Genomic DNA, 25,467 nt, shown 5'->3' with positions numbered 1-25,467 from the left:
ATGTTTTCAATTAAAGTTATGAATGCTTTCAACATTTAAAAAAAAAGCCTTTTATAAGCCAGATGTTGGTGATAGAAAGAAAAGCAAAAGATAGTCCCCGTCTTCAAGGAGCTCACAGTCTAATGGGGGAGACAACATGTAAACAACTATGTACAAACAAACTATATACAGGATAAATTGGAAAAAGTCAATGGAAAGAAGTCATTAGAATTAAGGGGGTCAGGAGAGACTTCTTGTAGAATATAAGGTTTTAGATAAAACCTGAAGGAAGCCAGGGAAGCCAGGAGGCAAAGTTAAAGAAGATGAGAGTCCCAGGCATGAGAGACAGCCAGTAGAAGTGGCCAGAATTGAGAAAATGACATGTCTTATTTGAGGAATAGTAAGGAGGCCAGTGTTACCAAATCACTGAATATGGGTAGGTAGGCCAGGGAGGTAAGGGAGAAGGAAGCAGACTTTAAGAACACTGGAAAAGTGGGTGAGGAGAGGTTTACATAATGAAGGACTATGAATGATAAAAAAGGTGATTTTATATTTGATCCTGGAAGTGATGGGTAGCTATTGGATTTTGTTGCATAAGAATGTGACATGGTCAGACCTAGACTTTAGTAAGATCACTTTGACAGTTGAATTAGGAAACTCATCTCTGTGCTCTGAACTAAGGCAATACTTAATAAATTCAGACCCCAATAGGTCAGACTTTGTGACAAGTACACTCTACCTTACTTATCTCTAGCATTCAAGTAACTAGAACTCTGTATTAATAATTTCTCCATTTCTATGGTCTGATAAACACTACTGTACCTAAAGATCCAAGGGCTTCTGACACATTCTGAAATGCCTTTGGAACCACCAAATGAAGACTTTTCTATGTTCAGTCCACTTTTGAAGCCTTTCTTGATCTCCCCAGCTACTAATATCACAGCTGTCCCCCTGTCCCCACCCTACCCCCTGCCATTTACCTAGTATTTATTTTACATATATTTTTGAAATGACATTTGAACTCTGGTCCTCTTGACTCCAGGGTAGCACTCTATGCGCTTCTCTACCCAGCTGTCCAGTAGATACTGGAATATAAACTATGGAGGACTAAGAATGTTCTTAGGAATATGAGCTCAACACTTCCAGGCTAACTCTGATGGCTGAGTAGGAGAATATTGATGTACGTTCTACTGTTGAGGGATGCCAAACACAGCTATGCTGACCAGACATGTCTTGGTCTGTGGCAGTAGGGAAAAGGAGCTAGCACACATCTGGTGAGTGCAGTAGTGAGAGGCAGGGACCTTGTTGGCTATGGGCACATGCAGGAGAGCAGAATTGCTGGTTTCAGTTCCAGGACAGAGAAGACAACTGTAGTTTACAGCCACTGGAGGGATGGCAGGGAGCAAGATTATTTGCAGGACAGTGTAGCTGGGGGCCCTGACTGTGGCTTAGGAGTAGAGAGGAGAACCCAAGGTTGGGCCCCAACACAAACTTCATAAAATAACAGGTAGAAGGACCTGCAGCTTAGAGCATCATTTCCCCACACTTCAAGACTACAACTTGATTATACTAATAGTTAAAGATAAAATAAAACCAAAAATGTATAAATAAAGCTGAACAAGCAAAGGAGAAAGAACCCAACTATAGATAATTACTATTGGGATAGAGAAGATTTGGGTTCATATTTGAGGAAGATAATGGAACTAAAAAAGTCACTCCTTTTTCAATGAGAAATGCCAAATGGTCCCAAGCACAAAGAGTTCTTGGAAGAACTTAAAAAGGACTTTAATTCCTTGAAAACTAGAATTGGGCAATGGGAAACTAATGACATTCTAAGACACCAAGAAATAATAAAACAAAATCAAAAGAATGAAAAAATAGAAGAGAAAGTGAAAATCTCATCAGAAAAACAACAGATCTGGAGAACAGGTCAAGGAAAAATAATGTAAGAATAATTGGACTACCTGAAAATCATGATTAAAAAACGAATCTTGATACAATGTTATAAAAATTATCAAGGAAAATTGCCATGAAGTTCTAGAACAAAAAGGCAAAGTAGGAATATAAAAAAATCCACAGATCACCACCTGAAAGAGGTCCCAGGAAGAAAACTTACAAAAATATCATAGCCAAGTTTCAAAGCTCCCAGGTTAAGGAGAAAATATTGGATGCCACAAGAAAAAAAAATGTCATGGAACTACAATAATGATTACAGAAGATCTAGCAGCTACTATGTTGAAGGACCATAGGTCTTGGAATACTATATTCTCTAGGGCAAAAGAGCTGGGGTTATGACCAAGGGTGACTTACCCAACAAAAATAAGTATAATCCTGAATAGGGGAAAAAAGACATTTAACAAACTCAAAGACTTTTAGGTTTTTGTAACAAAAATCTCAGAACTTAAGGGAAAATTTGACATATAACATCCAGGAGAAATTATAAGGGACTCAATAAGGTCAAATGTTTACTTTGTACATGTTAAAATATTGGAAGTACTCTTATGATTGTTATCATTATTTGGATAGTTTGAACGAAAGGCGTGGCCCAAGTTGAGTATGATGGGGTGATTCTAAAAAAAAAAAAGCTGTGTAAGGAGAGATAAAAAGGAGTAATTATCTCATAAAAATGAGATATAAAAGGAAAAAATTGATACAGAAGAAGCTGGTAGGGGGAGGGTAGGTAGTATGAGAACCTTACTCTCATTGGGAATGATTTAAAGATGGAACAGCATATCTATCTAGAAGGGTACAAAAGTTTTCTAGATTTAGAAAGAAATAAGAGGGCAAGGGGATAGGTGGGGGGAGAAGATAAGGAGGGAACTCTTAAAGGACTGAGTAGGTTAAGGAATAAGAGAGTAAGGTAGCAGGTAGAAGTAAAGTGGAGGAGTGAGGAGGGATAGGGTAAATAGGGGTGAGAAGGATAATGAAGAGAAATAGGAAGGAAGAAAATACACAAGTGATTGTAGCTTAGAATGTGAATGGAATGAATTTACCCATAAAATGGAAATGGATAGCAAATTAAAAATTTGAATTCAACACTATGTTGGTTCCAGGAAATATTATAAAAATGAGAAGTACATATAAAGATTAGAATAAGGTTCAGGAGTAGAATTTAGTATGTAAAAAATAATCAGAGATAGTAATCATGACCTCAGACAAAGATAAAGTTAAAATAGATTTAGTCAAAAGTGAAAAATAGAGAAACTACAATGTCAACAATATTATTCAATATTGTTTTAGACCATTTAAAATACCTAGACAGTATAAAATACCTGAATATGTACCTGCCAAAACAGACACAGGAACTATATGAATGCAAACACAAAATACTTTTTATACAAATGAACTCAGATCTAAATAATTAAAGCAATATTTATTGTTCATGGGTAGGTAAAGGCAATATAATTTTAAAAATGAGAATTTTACTTAATTTATTATTCAATGTTATCCCAATTAAATTACTAGAAAAATATATTTTACTGCGTTAGAAAAAATAATGACAAAGTTCATTTGTAAGAACAAAAGTTCACGGACTTCAAAGAAACCAGAGGAAAAAGATGTAAAGGGAGTAGATCCAGTAGTACCAGACCTTAAACTATATTGTAAGGTGACAGCATTGTTGAAGTGCAAAAAGGATAAAATTTTCATTTACAAATAAAGCCTATGTAGCCAAGAATAGAAGGAATGTAGAAAATTTGGGGTGGGGGGAAACTTTCATAGACAATCTCCTAGATAGGATGTGATTGAGTTGGAATATTGCTGTGGTATAAGAAATAATGAACTGGTTGATTTAGAAAAACAACATGGAAAGACTTGGACTTATGAAGGAAGATGTTATCCACCTTCAGAGAAACAAATGATAGGAAGAAATAAACATAGTACAGTCTTATAAATATGTGTATGAGTGTATATGTGTATATACGTGTGTGTTTATCTATCTATCTATCTATCCATGCTTAATTGTAGCCTTCTTTAGGGTAGTGGGGGGGAGGGGAAAAATAAAATAAAAACTGCACAGCAGAGAACAAAAGAAAACCAACAAGGAAGTAACGAAAAGCTGGGCAACTTTGAAAACAATCTATAGCATTTATTATATAGGTTTTCTTGAAATGGAAATTTATTGTTTTATATTGAATCCTCTTTTTTATGGTCTGCTATGTACATGGCAATGTTTATTTTTTTTCTCATTTTGTATTTAAGTTTAAAATAAAAAATACAAAAAATAAATAAGGAATATGAGCCCATAGATTTAGATCTGGGAGGGCCCTTATAGGTTGTCTCTTTCAACTTCTTTATTTTACAGACAAAGAAACTGAAGCCAAGAAATATTTAGTGATTTGTTTAAGGTCCCACAGCTAGTTGGTATCAGAAATGGGATTTGAAACCTTGTTTTCTAACAATAAATCCATCACTACACTACCTTGCTTTATCCTCACAGGAACCCTATCATTGAGGTAGGGAAATGATTATTATCCTCAATTAATAGATGATGAAACAGCCTCAGAAGCCAAAGGGACTGACAATCCATCCCCAAGTCACACAGCTAACAAATAGAAGATTCAGGATTTTAACCTTGGTCTCAAGTCTCCCAGTTCAAGGCTTTTTTTTTTAATTGAAGTGTTTTAATTACGTAAGCACGTATAAGCACAAACAACTGAAATGTGAATCACCATTATCATATTATTATTCATTAAAAACATGTCACCCAACAGCCTCTCTGGAAACATTTTCTGTTTCTTCTTTTTGAATGTAACAGCATTTCAGTCTTTCAGTATTTAACTTAAGCTAAATGAAAACAACAGCAACAATAACAAGATGGATGAGGTGTGACTAAACAGAAGTTGAAATGAAAGAGCTCTGGAGAGATTAGATTGGATGAAGTAGACTATATGGTATAATGCCTGGCACATAATAAATATTAACTAAATGTTTATTGACAGACTAAGGGTGACTTATCCAAGGTTCCATAGGTAGCACATACCAAAGCAGGGATTTGAATCCATGTCCTTTGCCTATAAATTGAGTTTTTCATCACTAATTGCTATAATACACTTTCTCCATAAGACATCTAGTACAGAGCCCTCATTTTGCAGAAACCAAAGGCCTATAAATAGGAAGTGCCTTACCTAAGGTCAGAGCATGATTTGGTGGTAGAGGCAAAATGTTTAGACCATTGCATAATATACCTCTCTAGCCTCATGCTACCTCATCCTGCAGAAATTAAAGAGTAAATAAACTGTACTACAAAGAGCAGAGGGCCTATACTCAACTCTCTCTATAGGAATGTGAGTACATTGTGTGGATAGGTGGGGGAAAAAACAATCAGTCAATTAATTCTAGACTTCCTCATCATAAGGACAGAGCCACAGATCCAAGGTTCGACTTGGAAGGGGACTTTAGAGGTTGGCTGGTTCAGCCCCCAGCCTACACAAGCCCCAGTAGAATTCCAGTTTTGATGCAGCCGGAGCACATGAAGCTCGAACCACATGAGTGGATTCATGATGATGAAAAGATTAGAAAAGTGCTGGGACAGAATCAGGGACTAAATTGATTTTATCATGTGCTGGCACAGGACTATGTTCCCTCTCTGGTATTTTCTTTTTTTCCCCCTTCTCATTACACAGAGGTATTCTTCACATGCTGAATTTCTTGAAACAGCCTGTGTCTTCTAGTTGTAATAACACCTCACAAGTGTTTAGCCCTACTTTTCAGTTTACATTCAGTGTTTCACATTCAATATTTTGGTCCTCATGGCAATCCTCTGAAGTGTGTGTGTGTATTATAATTCATAATAGTTATGATATATAAATTATAAGAATATAATTAATAATTATAACAATATATTAATCACTGTATACACACCTATACGTAATATATATATATACATATATATGTGTATATATATATATATATATAAATATAATTTTCCCCATATTGCAAATGAAGAAACTGAAGCCTAGAGTTTCAATGATTTGCATGAAGTTTAATAGCAAGTCAGTGATAGAGCCAAGACTAAAACCTAGGTCTTTTGACTATTACTAATGACTACTACTACTACTACTACTACTACTACTACTACTACTGCTACTACTGCTACTACTGCTGCTGCTGCTGCTGCTGCTGCTACTTCTACCTGAAAGTGTACTTTCAAGTACACTTAAAGACATTCTCTCCTCTCCTCTCCTCTCCCCTCCTCTCCTCTCCCCTCCTCTTCCACTTCCCTTCTCTCCTCTCCCCTCCTCTTCCACTTCCCTTCTCTCCTCTCCACTCCTCTCCTCTCCTCTCCCCCTCCCTTCATCCCCCCTCCCCTCCCATTCTCTTCCCTCCCCTCCCTTACTTCCCCCTCCCCACTCTTCCTCAGTTCCACAGTTAAGGGAAAAAGCCCAAAGAGGGGAAGTAACTTGCTCGTTGTCAAGGAGTTTACAGCAGAACCAAAACCTGTACTAGAACCCAAGTAACCTGACATTGCTCAGGGCTGTTTCTCATACCCAGCCCGCTCAACTATCCAGGTAGTTGAAATAAGCAAATCAAAAAACCCTGAAACATACATATGCACAAACACACACACACACATACACATACATGCATACCTACATGCATACACACACACACACAGAAGACTATAACCTTTTTATGAGGTGAAATTGTTTTCTTCTTTGTACTTATATCCTGCAGGGGTGGGGAACCTGTGGCCTTCTAGGTCCTTGGGTGCAGCCTTTTGACTGAGTCCAAGTTTTAGAAAACAAATCATTTTATTAAGGGGATTTGTTCTGTGACATTTTGTTTTAGTCAAAGGGCCACACTTGAGGACCTAGAGGGCCACATGTGGCCTTGAGGCCACAGGTTCCTCAACCCTGTACCTAGCCTCTAGCAGGGTGCCTGGTATATAGTAAATGCGTAATAATAACTTGCTGATCGATAGATTGATATATTGGGCCTTTCCTTAAATAACTGGCTGTAGGAATTAGATTTGGGAGGGATCTTAGACACCATTTGGTCCAATAATCCCCTTATTTTGTAGATTAGGAAACTGAAACCAGAAGGGAAACATGACTTGCCCAAGTGACTTAGTGGCAGTGAGGATTTAATCCCAGGCTTTCTGACTCTTAATTCAGTGTTCTTTCTTATTGGTCACTATTCCTCAAGGAATCTTATGTATACAGATGCAAAATATAGGGGGTATCTATGTATTTTATGAAATATATATGTTCTTGTGGGGAATAATAACAGATGGTGAGGATGATTTTTTTTTTATGAGAATGATTAAAGAAGAGAGATGGGAGGCTATTGGTTGATGTAGATGAGAACAATGGAGATTCCTTGGTCAACAAAATTTTCATAGAGTTAAACATTTGGGGAACACTTGGAAAGGAACAAGAAGAGATTTTGTTCTGTAAATGGTACAATTTGTTCTTTGGGCATGCATTTCTAATTGTTTTCAATACTTCATTCACCTTATGGACAGGCTTTCTCTAAATATTGAGAAGACCCTACAGAGTTGTTAACCCTCATTAGGCATGTTTCTAAAATGTCAGTATTAATTTAGCATATGATAATTCTGTTATGGAATTTTAGATTGAATAGAATAGCTATTGTATGTTTAAGTGCCAACTGACTATGGGTTATTAAAAACATATTGATTAAGGCTCAAGAAACCATGTAATAGAGACATATCTCATTACACAACAATTAACCCTCCAATATGTTTTTTAACAGTCAGATGGTATTTATTTAATGTACAATAACTACCTTATGAAGTACAAATTAAAGACACACATGGGCCACTTCATTTATAAAAATTCTATTTACAGATAGAATGTAGGCCAAAAGTTGACCAAAGTTTGATAATTCATATAGCCAGAGGGGAAAAAAAAATCTCAAAACTGCTGGAAAGGCAGTTTCTGAAGAATTATGGAAAGTTCCCTAAAGAGAGCTTCCAGCAAAGCAACTGATAACAGCTCTTCAAAAAATGTGGGGAGTCAAGTTATTTTTCATGTACCATTACTGCAGACAAAGTGGATTGAGGTTATGAGCTGGATCAGCCTTGAATTCAAGGAACATCAGAATGCTCACACTTCTTGGTCAGCTGCTTTCCATTGGTGTTAACCCTCAAGACTTTACTGGCAGTTCTACTTTCCTACATAGTCTTTCAGTACAGGTCCATTGAGATATTTATAAGAGTTAGAAAATCATAAACTCTCATGGGTCAAAGAGACTTCAGAGGTTATACAATCCAGTTATATAGTGTTATATAGTGTCAAATTCAAAAAGAAATTATCCCTGTGGACTTCATATTAACTTAGAAAACTACAAATTAACATTATCTATGTTGTATTGCATTTTTATTTATTTTGTTAATCATTTCCCAATCACATTTTAATCTGGTTCCAGTTGCACTGGGGAGTTTTGCAGTCCACTGGGGGAAGCTGGCCTGAGTTTGACACCATTGATGTAGTCCAACCTTTACATGACTAGTAATCCCCCTGTATACCACCACCACCAAGTAGTCTTCAAACTTCTACTTAAAGACCACCAGAAATAGGGAACCTTTACCTCCCAAGGTAGCCCATTCTACATTCAGATAATCCTAAATGCCATGAAATGTTTTCCTAAAATCAGGCTAAAATCTGCCTTGCTATACCATCCACCTATTGTTCCTAGTTCTTCCCTCTGGTGCTAAACATAGCACATCTAATCCCTCTTCTAGCTGAAAGCCCTCCAAATAGAGAGTTATCATGTTTTCCCCCAAATCTTCTCTTCTCCAGGATATACTTCCCAGTTCATTAAATGAATCATCATGTGGCAAAGTCTCTTGTCCTTTCACCATCCTGGCCACCCTCATCCAGACTTGCTCCTGGATCCTCCTGAAATGGTGTATGCAGAGTTGAATACCATACTCTCCATGGCTGAACATGGAAGAGGACAGTGGAACTATTGCTGCCCTAATTCTGGACACTGTTTCTTGCAATGTGGCCTACGGCTACCATATCACATAGTTGGTGAACTCATATTGACTTTGCGGTCTATTAAAAACCCAAGATCTTCTTCACGCAAACTACTGACAGTCATACCTTTCTTACCCTGTACTTGCATACTTAAAATAAAATCTAGGTATGAGACTTTATGTTATTTGATCTGTGATATTCAGATTCATATAATGGTATCAGGGTTGGAATTATGTAGCATGTCATAATGTACTGGATTAAGAGACAAGAGGCTCACATTCTCCTGATATATGACCTTGGGTGTGTTATTAATTTCCTCATTCCTCAGTTTCCTCATCAGCAAAAAAAAAGATCTTTCTCCATTAATGTCTTCCTCCAATGTCGTGGAGAAACCCTTGTAGTCTCTTAGGCTACGTAGGGAAGTGCCCACTGAGTTGGAAGGGCTGGTGTCATATTGTGCAGCTTCTGTGCAAGACCAGCTTCACTAATTAGGTTTAGGGAGACTCATTATCAGGTTGTTGTAGAGTGAGAAAATTTTCAGTCACAGTAACTCACAACTGGAGCTTATAACGTATATTGATGAAGAGAATGCCCACATCAACAACAAAATAAAAACACAGATCTTTTGTTTACTGAAGTGAATAAAATGTACATGAAAAACTGATAGTAACTACTTTATAGGAGCATTGTGAGGAAAAAAGGAAATATTGTATATGTAACTACTTTATAACCACAAAGTCCTATGTATACATAAGCTGTTATTATTTTGGAAACTGTATCTATTAGTTATATCAAATACTGGCCCTAAAGTTCTAGTAAGCAGGTACTCCTGCCCCCACCCCCACAGTGATCCCAAGGTTTGGCAATTTGCTCCTATTCTAGAAAGGGTAAGGATTCTTGTTTTAGAAATCCTGATAACCCCTTTCTCTCCCTCTTCCCTCCAAATAAGCGAGAGGAAGGCTTAGTACTTCGTAACCTTTGCTCACCTTTCAAAGAAGTGGCCATCAATGGGTGGAAACCACTCCAGGGTGACTGAGGTGGGTGTCCGATCTACAATCTGGGGAGTCAGGGCTATGGGAGCAGGCTTCTGGGCAGGCTGCCAGCTCTGGTAGACGAGATCCAAGTAGCAGTGCATTCTCGCCACTTGATTGGGCGTGAAGGAGTCAGTGCAGTCATCTTCTACAAACCAGCAAAAAGAGAGATAAGAATGGGGGGTGGAGGGAGGAGAGGAGAGAATTATGACATCAGCTGGCAGGGGAGTTTGCATGCCCGAGCTCTTGCCAATGCCAAGGTTGGCCTCTTCCAGCACTCTGGAGTTAATGGTGTGTGAACAAATTAGTATAGTCATCACTTCTGCAGACAGGTGAAAGGAAACAGAAGGGGGGGGGGGTAGAAATCACATTGAAAAGTGCACCCAGGGAATGCCAGAGAACTGACTGGAAGTTATGGCCAGGTGGGCAGTGAGAACAGTAATACAGTACAATAGATCACCCTGAGGATTAGTAGTAAGGAGAATTAGTTCTAGTTTTGGCTTTTATTAAGCTGACTTGACTAAGTAGCTACCCTCTCTGGACCTGAGACTCTCCATCTAGGGTTAAGAACAGGGGTTGTCTAGATGATCTCTAAGGTTCCTATTAACTCTATCCGTCTATGTTCTGAGGTCTTTTTCCAGATCGAATATTTCATGTTCTACTACCTTAGTTTCTAAGGTCCATGCCAATTCCATCATGTTCATGCTAGCTAACCTTAATTGAACCACGATTTTCCATCAAAACAATTTGCTTAATAATTCAGATTTTCTGGATATTTAGATTTTCTACATTGTGGATGTACTTTTGTTTTGCAGTTAAAAATAATACTTTTTTTAAAAATCTGATTTCTCAGGTCAACCCTTTATGATTTAGAGAGTCTATGCCTCTATAATTGTGTTCTTTTTCATCTTCATTAGAAAGTCATAGATTAAAGAAAGGCCTTCCTCAGATTCTATTGAGTCAAATCTCCTCATCTAATATATGAGGAAAATGAGGCCCAGGGATGTTAAGTGATTTGGTCAAAGTCATACAAGTAATAAGCATCAGAGATGGGATTTGAACACAGGTCATCATGTTTTTCTTTTTCTTTTTTTCTTGTTTCTTTCTTTCTTTCTTTTTTTGGTAGGCAATGGGGTTAAGTGACTTGCCCAAGGTCATACAGCTAATAAGTGTCAAGCATCTGAGGCTGGATTTGAACTCAGGTCCTCCTGACTCCAGTGCTGGTGCTTTATCCACTGTGCCACATACCTGCTCCATCATATGTTTTTCTTTCTCTGAATTAAAGTTTTAATTTTCAATCTGATCTCCAAATTAATTTCTGATAATATAATCAACATACATTATGCAAAGACAATTATAATGTCAGAGGATTTAGGATTGAAGAATGGGAATGAAGAAGATATATTCTATAGAAGGAGACCTTGCTGTTTTGGGGTTTGGACTAGAAGACTTCTAAAGTGCCTTCCAATCTCAGGGTTCTGTGATTCCATGATGGTCTTAAGGTATAAGCTGTACTCCTAGAGTATTACAAAACTAGAAGCCTGGGAAATTACATTCATTTTTAATATATAACAATATTCCTTTAAATTTATGTACCATAATTTGCTCATCCATTCCCCAATTGATATGCTCCCAATTAGTTTCCAAGTCTTTGCTACAATCAAAAATGCTGGTGAAAATATTTGTGTACATATGAGTCCTTCCCCTCTGTCTTTAACCTATTTGGAGTAGATACCTAGTAGTGGTATCACTAAGTCAAAGATTATGTCCAGCTTAGGAACTTTAACAAAGTTCCAAATTATTCTCCAAAATGGTTGAATCATTTCCTAGCTCCACCAAAATTGCCTTAGTGTGCCCATTTTCAGACATCTCCTCCAACAATTATCAATTTACTTTTTGGGGGAACTTTGCCAATTTAATGGGCATGAGATGGAACTTCAAGGTTGTCTTAATTTGCACATATTTTATTACTAAAATTTTGGCAGCTACATTAATTTTTACAGGCTCTTAGTTGACTAGAACAGGAAAAGAAACACACACACAAACAAAAAACCCACAGCAGCACTATACACATTCATTTGCTAATCTTGTCCTACACAATAGGTAAGGGATCACAGAACCTTAGAGGTATAAGGGACCTCAGAGGTGATCTAATACAACCCATACCCAAAAAAGAATCCTTACCACAACATTGCCAGCAAGAAGATATATGGGCTTTGCTTGAAGGTCTCTATGGAAGGGGAACCTATAACTTCCTAAAGGCACCCATCTTAACATTTTTTTTTTAGGCAATTGGGGTTAAATGACTTGCCCAGGGTCACACAGTAAGTGTCAAGTGTTTGGTCTGAGGCCGAATTTGAACTCAGGTGCTCCTGACTTCAGGGCCGATACTCTATCCACTGCACCACCTAGTTGCCCCCCATATTAACTTTCAGATAGCTCTAATCGTTAAGCAATTTTATCAAACCCAAATCTGTCTCACTACAACTTCTACCCATTGCTCCTAGTTTTGTCCTCTGGAATAAAGAGGAACAAGTCTCATCCCTCCTGTATGGCAATCTTTTTAATACTTAAGATAGTTAACAATCTTTCAAATTTCAATTGAATCTTCTCATATACAAGAAAAAATATCCTCAATTTCTTTCTCATATGGAATGATCCTGAAGCTCTTATTTGGGCTTGTTGTGATTATCTGTACTCGTGGCCCTTCCAAAATGTGACTCCCAGAACTGAAAACACAACACTCCATCTGTGGCCTGACTAGAGCAGAGGATTAACAGCTCTCTAGACACTGTGTCTCTAAACAGAGTCTAAGATCACATAAGCTCAATTGACTGACATTACATACTATTGACTAATTTTGATCTTGAGGTCCACTAGGACTGCCAGTCTTTTTTAGATGAACTATTACCTAGCCACATCTGCCTATTTTGTACTTGTGAAAATGATTTTTTTTAACCTATGTCAGACTTTATCACTATCCCTATTAAATTTCATATTCTTTGACTTAGCTCAATGTTTCAGACTGTCAAGATTCTTGAGATCCTGAGTTTGTCATCCAACTTGCAAGCTACCCCTCACCCTCAAAGCCTGGCTTAGCATCATCTACAAATTTGGAAAGCATGCTCTCTGTACCTAACTCCAAAGTATTTATAAAATGTTAAAAAACACAGGACCAATCCTGGATTCCCAAGGCTCTCCAGTAAAGACCTCCAACCAAAATGAAGTAGAACCATAAATAGTGACTCTGTCACTCACTCCTGTCAGCAATTCAACTAGTAGAGAATCCACCTAATCATACTATCATCTAGCAGGTCTCCATATAGGGTCATGACCCACAGTTTAAGAAGCACTGAAGGGGTCACAAATGGAAAAGTTTAAGAAGCCCTGATCTAGCCCACATCTCAACATCTTTTCTATGAAGTGCTTTGCTAAAATCTAAGTAATCTCTCTCTATGGAATGCCTTTGTACAATCATCTAGAAAACTTGTCAGAAAAGGAAATGTTAATCTGACATGGCTTGTTCTTGAGATAATTGCTTCCCTTTAAATATTTCACTAACTATCCCTTAAGTAATACATACTAAAATTTTGCTTAGAATCAGAGTGAAACTCGTTGGCTTCTAGTTTGCCTCTCTGTCTGTCTTTATCTATCTCTGTCTATCTCTGTCTCTGTCTCTCTCTGCCTCCCTCCCTCCTTGTCTTTCTTTGTTTCTGCCTTTCTCTCTGTTTCTGCCCCCCCTTTTCTCTGTCTTTCCATTCTTCTGTCTCTGTCTCTTCCTGTTTCTGTCTTCCTATCTCTCCCCCTCTTTCTCTTTTTACTTGTCTCTCCTCCTTCTTTAATCCTTTTTTCTCCATTTCAATCTTTATGTTTTTATGTTATTTCTGTCTCTCCCCCTCTTTCTCCATTTGTCTGTCTCTCTGTACTCCCTCTCTCCCCTTCTCTTCATCTCTCTCTCTCTTTCTGTCTCTCTCTGTATCTTTCATTGTCTTTCTCTTATCTGTCTCTCTTTCCCTGTCTTTCTCTTTTTCTCTGTTTCTGTCTCTCAGTCTCTCTCTCCTCTTTTTCACTCCCCCCGTTTTTTTGGATAATTTCAACATTTGAACTTTTTCAGTTCTGTGTCACCTTCCCCATTCTTCATGATGCTCTAAAGATCACTGATGGTAACAAACAATAACTAACAAGATTGTGAGTCTGAGGCAGAGGGATGAAATAACTAACATTTAAAGTTCTTTCCAGCTTTAAATTCTATGATCCCATGAATAATCTGAATGTTTCCTTGGCTAGTTAAAGACAGAGCTTAAATCAAATCTAGAACTTATTTGTCCCTAACCAGGGTTCTGGATGCTTTCTAAGACCCAGAAACAAACCTTGGGCAATAAAGATTAGTCCTAGCCCTCCCACCTGCATCTCAATCTCTTAACTCTGGGAGCAATGTAAGGAGGTTGTTTTGGCTTAAGCTGAAACAAATAACACTTCCCAGAGGTTCCTGGTCAGGACTACTGCAGCTGGGACCCTGTAGAGGCAGAGAGGGGGTGGGGAGCAGTCTCAAAACAGGTCTTAAAATAAACCTGCTGCTGTCCATCCCATGATGTTAACTTGCCTTCCCTATCAAACAAACAGAAAATAAGTTTAGGCAGGTGCAAGAGGTTTGGGAATGGCAGCCTTGTCCTCAACTCTGGGGTGGGAGCAAAGGGATTAAACATAACTGATTCTGATTTCCTCAGTCAGTAACGATAATCAGCCCTCCAAAATTCTGAAAAATCCATAAATATTCCTGGAGGAAGCCAGAGAGTGCATAGTGGCTCTTAGCTCTTGCCATAAAAGGATAATAAACTATATAGTAGCTAACTTTTATGTATTACTTACTATGTGCCAGGCATTGTGACAAGAGTTTTACGATCCTCACAACAACACTGTGAGATAGCTGTTATTATTATCCCCACTTTACAGATGAAGAAATCGAGGCAAATAGAGGTTAAGTGACTTGCCCAGGGTCACATATCTCATAAGTGTCTGAGGCTAGATTTGAATTCAGGTTTCCCTGACTTCAGGCCCAACACTCTCTATCCACTGTGCCACCTAGCTGCCAAGGACCAAGGAAGGACCACTGAGACAATGGCAGAAAAACAAGACCCCCTGAGTTTGTGGACTCTCTAAAAATTTTGAGGGCTTCCCTTTACTAAACAGCTCTTCTGAGGAACCTCAGATTCCACTCCTGAGGTGTCATTGCAATCATTTTGGGGATGTCAAACGATTCTCATAATAACCATCGGCATGGTATGGTGGAAAGAGAAATAGGCTTGGCATCATAAGACATGGGTTTTGATCTCAACTGTTACTATTCCTGTGGCCTTCAGCAAGTCACTTAATCCCTGTAGGTCTCAGTTTCCTTATTTGTAAAATGAGGAGACTGGATTAGATCATCTGCAAAGTTCCTTGCTAATTCCGTATCCTAAGAACTCCCCCCCCACGCACACACACACTTCAAACAACCTGAGTTAGCAACAACTCATGGGGAGATCTGCTCTCCCCCATTCCTGTTTCCTTGGCTTGGTATCACACATTCAATTTAAAGCCAAGTATTTGGTTCTATATATGATTACTGAGAAAAACTTAGTTCCTACAACTGAAATAAGACTTACAGGGCAAATCAATCATACCATCAACAAAAATCTATTGACAGTCGACCTTTTATGTAGCATTGCCCTTTATGTATATGTTGGGGTGGGGCAACACACAGGGGAAGATGTTCACATGAAACAGAGGACATGGAAAGCCCTTTGAAAACAAAGTAGCCTATGGAAGGGATGCTGAAGTTAGATCCCGAAAACGTGAGTTCAAGTCCCAGTGTGGATCTTTACTGTGTAACTTCGGGAAAGTAGTTTAACCTCTCTTCATCTTAATTTCAGAAGATCTAAAGATGTAAGGGGAAAAGAAAAGGGTACATGCATTTATATAGCATTTATTTATGATAGGCACTGTGTTGAGAGTATTTTACAAATATCTCATTTGATCCTTACAATAATCCTTACAGTTGAAGAAACTGAGGCAGACAGGTTAAGTGAGCTGCCCAGGGTCAACAGCTAGTAAGAATGTGAGGCTGGATTTGAACTCATGTTTTTCTGACTCCAGGTCCAGGATTTTATCCACTGTGCTACCAGCTGTCTCTTAAGGATTTTAGAGGCCATAGAGTCCACTTCCCTCATTTTATCGATGAGGGAAAGGAGGCCCAAAGAGATTGCACAGGACTACACAGTTAATATGTGTCTGATGCATGATTCAAATTCAGGTGGTCTTGCCTCTAAGCCTAGTATTCTTTATCTTTAGAATAAGGAGGCTGATTTGGATAACCCAAAAAAGTTTCTTCCGGTTCTAGGTTTCATGTATTCCTACATATGAAGTGGGACACAAAGACAAGTTAACTTATTATTATTGTTGTTGTTGGAAAAAAGAATGAAAGAAATCATCTCTAGTCTCAAGTAGCTAGATTAGAGGTATGTATGGTTTTTGTTTTGTCTGTTTTGTTTTGTTGTTGGGGGGAGTGAGAATCAGAAGAAAGAAGAGGGTATAAGAAAAAGGAATGAAAGGTGCTGAGGAAATATTTGAAGTTATAAGAGAAATACATAGAAGCTAATAGCACCTAAAGCTCAAACTAATCATACAGTCATCTAGTCCACACCCCTAGCTCTACAGGTAGAGAAATAAAAGGCCAAAGTAAGTCAGTAGAAGATAACAGAAGGAGGATTCAAACCCAGGTCTTCTGACAACAAATTCAGGGCTTTTTCCACTACAGTATACTGTGAACACTCAAAGACAGAAAAGAGCAAAGGTAAGAAAGAAAAGAGGGCTCTGGGATTGTCTTTAAAAGCTTAAAGTTTGAAATGAGCTAAATCATCTAAAAACCCTAAGCAAATAAAAGCATCTTTTTACTCTATTCAGATCAGGAAGAATAACATGGAAGGGATAGGTCTGGTGCTAGAGACCAATGGTACAATGCAGCAGATGACAAAGAGAACACAGAATTATTCAAATCCTATTTTCCTTATATTTTTTCCAGGGAATGAATGAATGAATGAAAAAGTATTTATTAGCTGCTCATTATATTCCAAACACTCCTTTAAGCACTAAGGACATAAATGAAAAAAAAAATTAGACAGATCCTCCCCATCAAGGTGCTTATGTTCTTTTTTTTTTTTTTTTTAGTTAGTCAATGGGGTTAAGTGACTTGCCTGGGTCACACAGCCAGTAAGTGTTATGTGTCTGAGGCCGGATTTGAACTCAGGCACTCCTGAATCCAGGGCCGGTGCTCTATCCATAGAGCCATCTAGCTGCCCCCAATGTGCTTACATTCTAATAGAGGAAGAGGACCTAATGGCTAAGAAAGGTGACTTTGATTTGAAAAGTCACTCACAGGGATGGTGAGTGGAGATACTGCAGGGGAGGGAGGGATTTTTTGTCAAATTCTTTCCAAGAGCAATGACAAAAAGCAAAACAAAAAACAAAACAAGAATCATTGGGGTAGCTAGGTGGTGCAGTGGATAGAGCTCTGGCCTTGGAGTCAGGAGGACCTGAGTTCAAATCCAGCCTCAGACACTTGACACTTACTTGCTGTGTGACCCTAGGCAAGTTGCTTAACCCCAATTGCCCCACCAGAAAGCAAAACAAAACAAAAACAATGACAAAATCAATGTGATTACAATTCTAGAATCCAGAAAAAAGATGAGAAGCCTATGGTAATTCCTGTTTCTAAATGAGACAGTTGCTGAGATTACTATCAAACCCGTTAGTAGGACCATTACAACCCCCATTTCCAGTTCCAGGATGAAATTTTCATATAACTTTGGGAAATGAATCAGCAGGATGATGAAAGAACAGAGTATAGAATGTGGTGGGGCAGTCTTCCAAATGGATAAAAATGGTAGCTCCTTCCTCTGCCCATTCTTTCTTGATTTTAATTTTATGAATTCAATGAGGCAACACACAGGCAAGGCAGTGGTAAGAAGACAGGCACTGGGTCCCATAATAGTGACAAGAAAATGATCTAGAGTCTAGACAGTGAGACAAAGAAAAGTCCCAAAGATGATAATGTCTTACACGAATCCAGCACTGTCTCAACAGGAGGGCAACCTTTTAATAAATGGCCTCACTAACCCTCCTCTTATTCCTGTAGAATGCATAAGGATCACAGCCTATTTTGGGTTATCTGTGCTAATTGAAGCACTCAGTGCCAATGGATAATAAAATAATTAGAAACCTAAATTCAATTAATTTAAAAGCATTTATATCAAAATTTGGAATACATTTTCTGAATTCTTTCTGGCAGGCTCTCCCTTCAAACTGCACTTTCCTCTGGTTAATAATGCCCTAGAATCAAGGAATCCTAGAGCTGGAAGGAATCACAGAAAATAGCCTAAAAAGAATATGGAATGTTAGAACACAGTATATTAGAATGGAAAGGGACCTTAGCAGTTGGCAAAATGAATCTCAAAGAAGTAAAGCAGCATCAGATTCACATAACTAGCTAAGGGCAGAATTGGAATTAGAACCCCTGCTACTAACTCCCAGACCAGTGGTCTCTTTTCTGCCTTTCCTTTTTTCTTCCTCCTGGCACACAAAAACTGAAGGCAGCATTAAGACAGCTTTGATGTTGCTCTTGATCAAAAATACAGAAGCCAGTCTAGGAGTCTGCTGGTTATAATTGATAAGTAAATGAGAATTCAAACCTGAATGACGTGAATCAGGTAAGCATTGTCTTACTCACCAAATCCTGACATACTGGGATGGGTGGGGAAAGTACGGACATGTCAGAAAAAAGTATTTTCTGAAACTTGACTGAGACAATTTTAAGAAAAATTTATAAAAGGGCAGCCAGGTGGCACAGTGGATAGAGCTCTGACCTTGGAGTCAGGAGGACCTGAGTTCAAATCTGGCCTCAGACACTTGATACTTACTAGCTGTATGACCCTGAGCAAGTCACTTAACCCTAAAAAGTAAAAAAAAAAATGTATAAAGTCCAATGTGACACCATAAATAGTAAACTTCAAGATCTTCATTATATATAAAATTTGGTACAGGCAAGATATAGGACATTATACAAAAGACTGTAGGACACAAACAGGAATGGATATTCATAGAAGCTGGGGCATAGCTTTCCTTCCTTCTAAGTCCCATTGCACTTGGTATGTCTCTTAAGAGATTCATAATTTGTCTTTAACTGCATTTATTTATCTTAATTCCTTTCCTAGATTGTAAGCAACTTTAGGTTAAGTAAAACATATCTTTCTTTCTTTCTTTCTTTCTTTCTTTGTTTAAAGCACAGAGACTTCTTTATTTCTTTTTTTAAGTTCCAAATTTTCTCCCTCATTTCTCACCCAATGAAGAGGCAAGACAAATTTCCAGATTAGCTATGTTAAAAAGGAAAAAAAAGAGAGAGAGAAAAGAACAAGAGAAAGAAAAAAAAATTCCTCAATTTTCACTGAGTTCATCAGTTCTCTCTCTGGAGATGGATAGTATGTTTCATCATGAGTCCTCTGGAATTGTGGCGGGTCATTATGTCAATCAGAGTTACTAAGAATTTCACAGTTGATTAACTTTACAATTTTGCTGTTACTATGCAGATCGTTCTCCTGCTTCTGTTTACTTTGTATCATTTCATACAAGATTTCCCAGATTTTTCTGAAACTATTTCTTTCAACATTTCTTTTTTTTAAACTTTTTAACATTTTTGTTAAAAGTTTTAAGTTCCAAATTCTATCCTTCCCTTACTCCCTTCCCTCCCCTCTGGCTGTATGTGTGCAATTATGTAAAATATTTCTATATAAGTCATAGTAAAAGAAGACTCAAGTAAAAGTAAAGAAAAATGAAAATAACATTCTTCACTCTATATCCAATTAATACAAACTCCTTCTCTGGAGGCAGATAGTATGCTTCATCATTAATTCTTTGGAATTGTCTTGAATCATAATATTGCTGAGAATAGCCAAGTCACTCACAATTCTTCATCAAACAATATTGATATTACTGGGTATAACATTCTCCTGGTTCTGTTTACTTCACTATGTATCAGTTTATGTAAGTCTTTCCAGGTTTTTCTGAAATCATCTTGCTTGTCATTTCTTATAGCACAATAATATTCCATTATAATCATATACCACAGCTTGTTTAGCCACTCCCCAATTGATGGGCATCCCTTTGATTTCCAGTTCTTAGCCACCATAAAAAGAGCTACTATATTTTTGTACAAATAGGTCCTTTCCCCTTTTTTTGGATGTCTTTGGGATATAGACCTAGCAGTGGTATTGCTGGAATATAGGGTATGCACCATTTTATAACCCTTTGGGCATAGTTTCAAATTGATCTCCAGAATGTTTGGATCAGTTCACAATTCCACCAATAATGCATTAATGTCCCAGTTTTTCCACATGCCCTTGAACATACAACATTTTCCTTTTTTGTCATATTAGCCACTCTGATAAGTATGAGGTGGTACCTTAGAGTTGTTTTAATTTTCATTTCTCTAATCAATAGTGATTTAGAACATTTTTATATGACTACAGATAGCTTTATTCATCTGAAAATGGCCTGTCCCTAACTTTTGACCATTAATCAATTGGAGAATGACTTGTATTTTTATAAATTTGACTCAATTCTCTATATATTTGAGAAATGAAGTCTTTTTCAGAGATACTTGTTACAATTTCCCACCAGTTTTCTGCCTTCCTTATAATTTTGTTTGCATTGGTTTTGTTTGTGCAAAAACATTTTAATTTTATATAATCAAAATTATCTATTTTATATTTTATAATGTTCTCTCTATCTTCTTGGGCCCTAAATTCCTCCCTTAAAATATGACAGATAAATTATTCCATGGTCTCTTAATTTGCTTTTATGTGGAAATTATATAACCATTTGGACCTTATCTTGGTATACAGTATGAGATGTTGTTCTATACCTAGTTTCTTCCATATTGTTTTTACGATTTTCCCAACAGTTTTTGTCAAATAATGAGTTTTTATTCCAAAATCTTGGATCTTTCAGTTTATCACATATTAAATTACTATGGTCATTTACTATAATGTAATTTGTACCTAATTTATACCACTGATCCACCCCTCTGTTTCTTAGCTATTATCAGATTGTTTTGATAATTATCACTTTATAATACAGTTTGAGATCTGGTACAGCCAGACCACCTTCTAGGAAGATGATTCTTGGTTGTAATCCTAACTCCCTTGTCTTCCATTGTATCATATTCCAAGCCCTTTGGCTCTTTAATGTGGAAGCTGCCAAATCCTGCATAATCCTGACTATGGCTTCATGATATTTGAATTGTTTCTTTTTGGCTGCTTGCAATACTTTTTCCTTGATCTTTGGGCTCTGAAATTTGGCTATGATGTTCCTGGGAGTTTTCATTTTGAGATCTCTTTCAGGCAGTGATCAGTAGATTCTTTCAATTTCTATTTTGCTCTCTGGTTCTAATATATCACAGCAGTTTTCTTTGATGATTTCTTGAAAGATGTTCAGTTTTTTGTTTTTTTGTTTTTTTGATCATGGCTTTCAGGTACTTCAATAATTCTTTCCTGGGTCTGTTTTCTAGGTCAGTTGTTTTTCCAATGAAAAATTTCACATTTTCTTCTATTTTTTTTTTACTTTTTTGATTTTGTTTTATTGATTGTTGATGTCTCACAGAGTCATTAGTTTCAATGTGTTCAATTCTAATTTTTAAGGAATTACTTTCTTCAGTGAGCTTTTGTATTTCCTTTTCCATTTGGCCAAATTCTATTTTTTAGGGAGTTAGTTTTCTCTGTAAATTTTTGTATATCTTTTCCCATGCTATTGACTCTTTTTTTCATGATTCTCTTGCATTGTTCTTATTTCTTTTCCCAATTTTTCTTCTACTTCTCTAATTTTCTTTTTTAAATACTTTTTAAGCTCTTCTAGGAATTCTTTTTGTGCCTGAGACCAAATTACATTTTTCTTTGAGCCTTCACATGTAGCCATTTTGACATTATCGTACTCTTCTAAGTTTATACCTTGATCCTCCTTATCACCATAGGATCTTTTTATAGTCAAGCTTTTTTTTTTTTTTTTGGTTTTGTTTTTTGCTCATTTTTTCTGCTTTTTTTTGATGAGTTGGTGTTTTTATGTGAGAATTGGGCCCTGGTCCTGCACTGTCCCAAGCTTTTCAGGGTTCTAAGTCTTACTGCTGGCTTTCACCAGGCTTCAGGGTTTAGCTACTTGCTTTCTCTAGAGGGTAGGCTTTCCTTCTGGCTTGTATTGGTGGAAGGAGAGGGCTCCCTGTTGGCCTCACCTGCGTGTGGGGTTTAGCTGCTGGCTTGCTCCAGGGGTGGGGCCTGGCTGCTGGGTTGCTATGGTATGGTCTTCACTACTGGTCAGCAACGGGATCAAGGCTTAGTTGCCAACTTGTGCTAGGGGTGGAGTCACTGGGAAGGCACCTTGCTGTGCTGCACAGATTGCTCAATTGCCTAGGGTTCTGATGGTTTATAGGAGGGTGGGGCCTCACTAGTGGATTGCCCCAGGCTTGGAACTCTGCTACAGGCCCCCTACTGTGAGGCTAGCTGCTGCTGCTGTTGCTGCTGCTGCTGCTCTTGGACCTCACTTCCTTCCCACTCCAGTGAGACAGATCTTTCTTGCTGGGCTGGTAAGCTGCTTCCCTGCTCCTAGAACATTCTGAGGTGGTTTTCTACTAGTTTGGAGGGGAATTTGGGAGGGCTTCAGAGGGTTCGTTCCTCACTCCACCATCTTGGCATAGAAAGTCCAGCCTTCAGCATTTCTAACAGCAAAATAGTATTCCATCACTTTCATATGCTATAACTTATTCAACCATTCTCTCAATGATAGGCAACTCCTCAGTTTACAATTCTTTACCACCACAAAAAGAACTACTATAAATATTTTTTATACTTATGGGTCCTCTTCCTCTTTTTTTTTTTTTACCTCTTTGAGGTATAAACCTAGTAGCAGTATTGCTGGGACAAAGGCATGCACAATTTAATAGCCTTTTGGGCATAGTTCCAAATTGTTTTCCAGAATAGTTGGACTAGTTTGCAGCTCCATCAACAATGCTTTAGTGCACTTGCTTTTTTCCACATCCCCTTCAGTATTTGTCATTTTCCATATTTCTTATCTTAGCCAATCTGATGGGTGTAAGGAGGTACCTTGGAGTTGTTTTAATTTGCATTTCTCTAATTATTAGTGATTTAGATAATTTTTTTTCATATGGCTATTGATAGCTTGGATTTCTTCCTCTGAAAGTTGCCTATTCATATTTTTTGACCATTTATCAATTGAGAAATGCCTTTTATTCTTATAAATTTGAATCAGTTTCCTGTGTATTTTAGAAATGAAATCTTTATCAGAGAAATTTGCTATAAAGATTTTTCCCAGTTTCCTGCTTTTCTTCTAATTTTTTGTTTGTACAAAATTTTCCCAAAAAATTATATATAAAAAAAAACTTTTCTTTGTGCCTCATGTGAAAACTTTGTCTCTTGTTTGGTCATCAACTCTTCCCCTATACATAGATCTGACAGGTGATTTCTTCCTTTCTCCACTAATTTGCTTACAATATTATCATTTATGTCTACATCATATACCTGTTTTGATCTTATCTTGGTATATGGTGTATAAAGTTGGTCTGTACCTTGTTTCTGCCAGATTGCTTTCCAGTTATGTCAAACAGTGTATTCCTACCCCAATAGATAAGATCTTTGAGTTTATCAAATACTGTTATTATGTTCATTTGTTTATATATATATATATATGTGTGTGTGTGTGTGTGTGTGTGTGATGTATCTAATGCATTCCACTGATCAACTTCTCTACTTTTTATACAGAATCAAATTATTTTGATGATTGCAACTTTGTAGTATAGTTTCAGGTATTGTAGGTACTGCTAATGTCCCCTTCCTTCTAATTTTTTTTCTGTAATTTCTGTAATATTCTTGATCTTGCTTCTCGAAATTAATTTTATTATTATTTTTTTTCTACTTCTGTAAAATAATTCTTTGGTAGTTTGATTACCTGAGTAATCAATTAGGCACTGAACAAGTAAATTAATTAGGCAGTATTGCCATTTTTATTATATTGGCTTGGTTGACCGATTCTTCCAATTATTTAGATCTGTTTTGATTTGTGTGAAATTTTTTCTTTAATTATATTCATATAATTCTTGGATGTATGTTGACAGGTAGACTTCCAAGTATTGTACACTGTGTATAGTGATCTTAAATGAAGATTGTACTGATTCTGTTGGTAATGTACAGAAATGCTGCTAACTTCTTTGGGTTTATTTTCTATCTTGTGACTTTACTAAAGCTGTTAGTTTTTTCAATTGTTTTTTTTAATTGACACTCTGATGCTCTCTAGGCAAGCTATCACACCATCTGCAAAAAGTGATGGTTACATTTCCTCATTGCCTATGCTTATTCCTTCCATTTCTTTTTCTTGTCTTATTGATATAGCTAACATTTCTAGTACAATACTGAAAAGTAATTGTGATAATGGGCATCCTTGTTTTATCCCTGATCTTATTGAAAAGGCTTCTAACTTTAATCATTTTAACAAAAGTTTGATTTATTCCTGTTTGTTTTTTAAATCAGGAATGAGTATTGTATTTTGTAAAAAATAAATAAATAAAACCAATCTATTTAAACAAACAATCATGTGATTTTTGTTGTTTATATTATTGATATATGGTCAATTATGCTTGCAATTTTCCTAATACTGACCCATCTCTATACCTGATACAAATTCTTCCTGGTCATAGAGTATGATTTTGTGATATATTGCTGTAATCTTGCTAGCATTTTATTTACATTTTTTTCATCAATGTTCATTAAGGAAATTGGGCTCTAGTTTTCTTTCTCTGTTTTGACTCCCCTGGTTTAGGTAACAAAACCATATTTGTCACATTAAGGAATTTTGCAAGATTCCTTCTTTACCTATTTTTAAAATGTTTTATGTAGTATTGAAGTTGTTCTTTAAATTTTTGGTAGAATTCATTTGTAAATTAATCTGGTCCTGTTCCCCCTCCCCCTCCCGAGAGTCCTTTTATAGCTTGTTTTATTTCTTTTTATAAGATAGTGTTATTTAAATATTCTATATCCTGTTCTGTTAATCTGGGTGATTTATATTTTTATAAACATCCATTTCATTTAGATTATAAATTTTATTGAAATATTATTGGACAAAATTGCTGCTAATGATTGCTTTTTTTCCTCTTCATTAGTTCTGAATTCATCTTTTTTTTCTCCATTTTTGATACTGGTAATTTGGTTTTCTTCTTTCTTTTTAAAAATCAAAATTGTCAATGGTTTACTCATCCCTCTCCTCCCCTCCCCAAAAAAGCACCTGGTTTTATTTATTAGTTCATTGATTTGTTGTTGTTATTGTTTTACTTTGAATTTTGTTAATCTGTCCTTTGATTTTCAGGATTTCTGTTGTGGTATTTAGTTCAGGAGTTTTAAGCTATTGGGTTTTGGTTTTTTTTT

General features: G+C 36.9%; 1 protein-coding gene across 1 annotated transcript in view; it reads right to left on the bottom strand.

Moving 5' to 3' along the window:
* Positions 1-25,467, bottom strand: part of LOC114046870 (pappalysin-1-like) — a 280,259-nt gene that overhangs the window by 179,336 nt on the left and 75,456 nt on the right. The window contains exon 5 of the mRNA XM_027867446.1: positions 9,911-10,103. Coding sequence (XP_027723247.1) covers positions 9,911-10,103 — 193 coding nt within the window. The remainder of the gene's footprint in view (positions 1-9,910; positions 10,104-25,467) is intronic.

The sequence above is a fragment of the Vombatus ursinus genome, unplaced genomic scaffold (assembly GCF_900497805.2).
Source record: "Vombatus ursinus unplaced genomic scaffold, bare-nosed wombat genome assembly UNPS02014786.1, whole genome shotgun sequence".
Classification (NCBI taxonomy): domain Eukaryota; kingdom Metazoa; phylum Chordata; class Mammalia; order Diprotodontia; family Vombatidae; genus Vombatus; species Vombatus ursinus.
The sequence above is the reverse complement of the archived record's forward strand: the minus strand, read 5'-3'. Positions and strand labels throughout refer to the sequence as shown.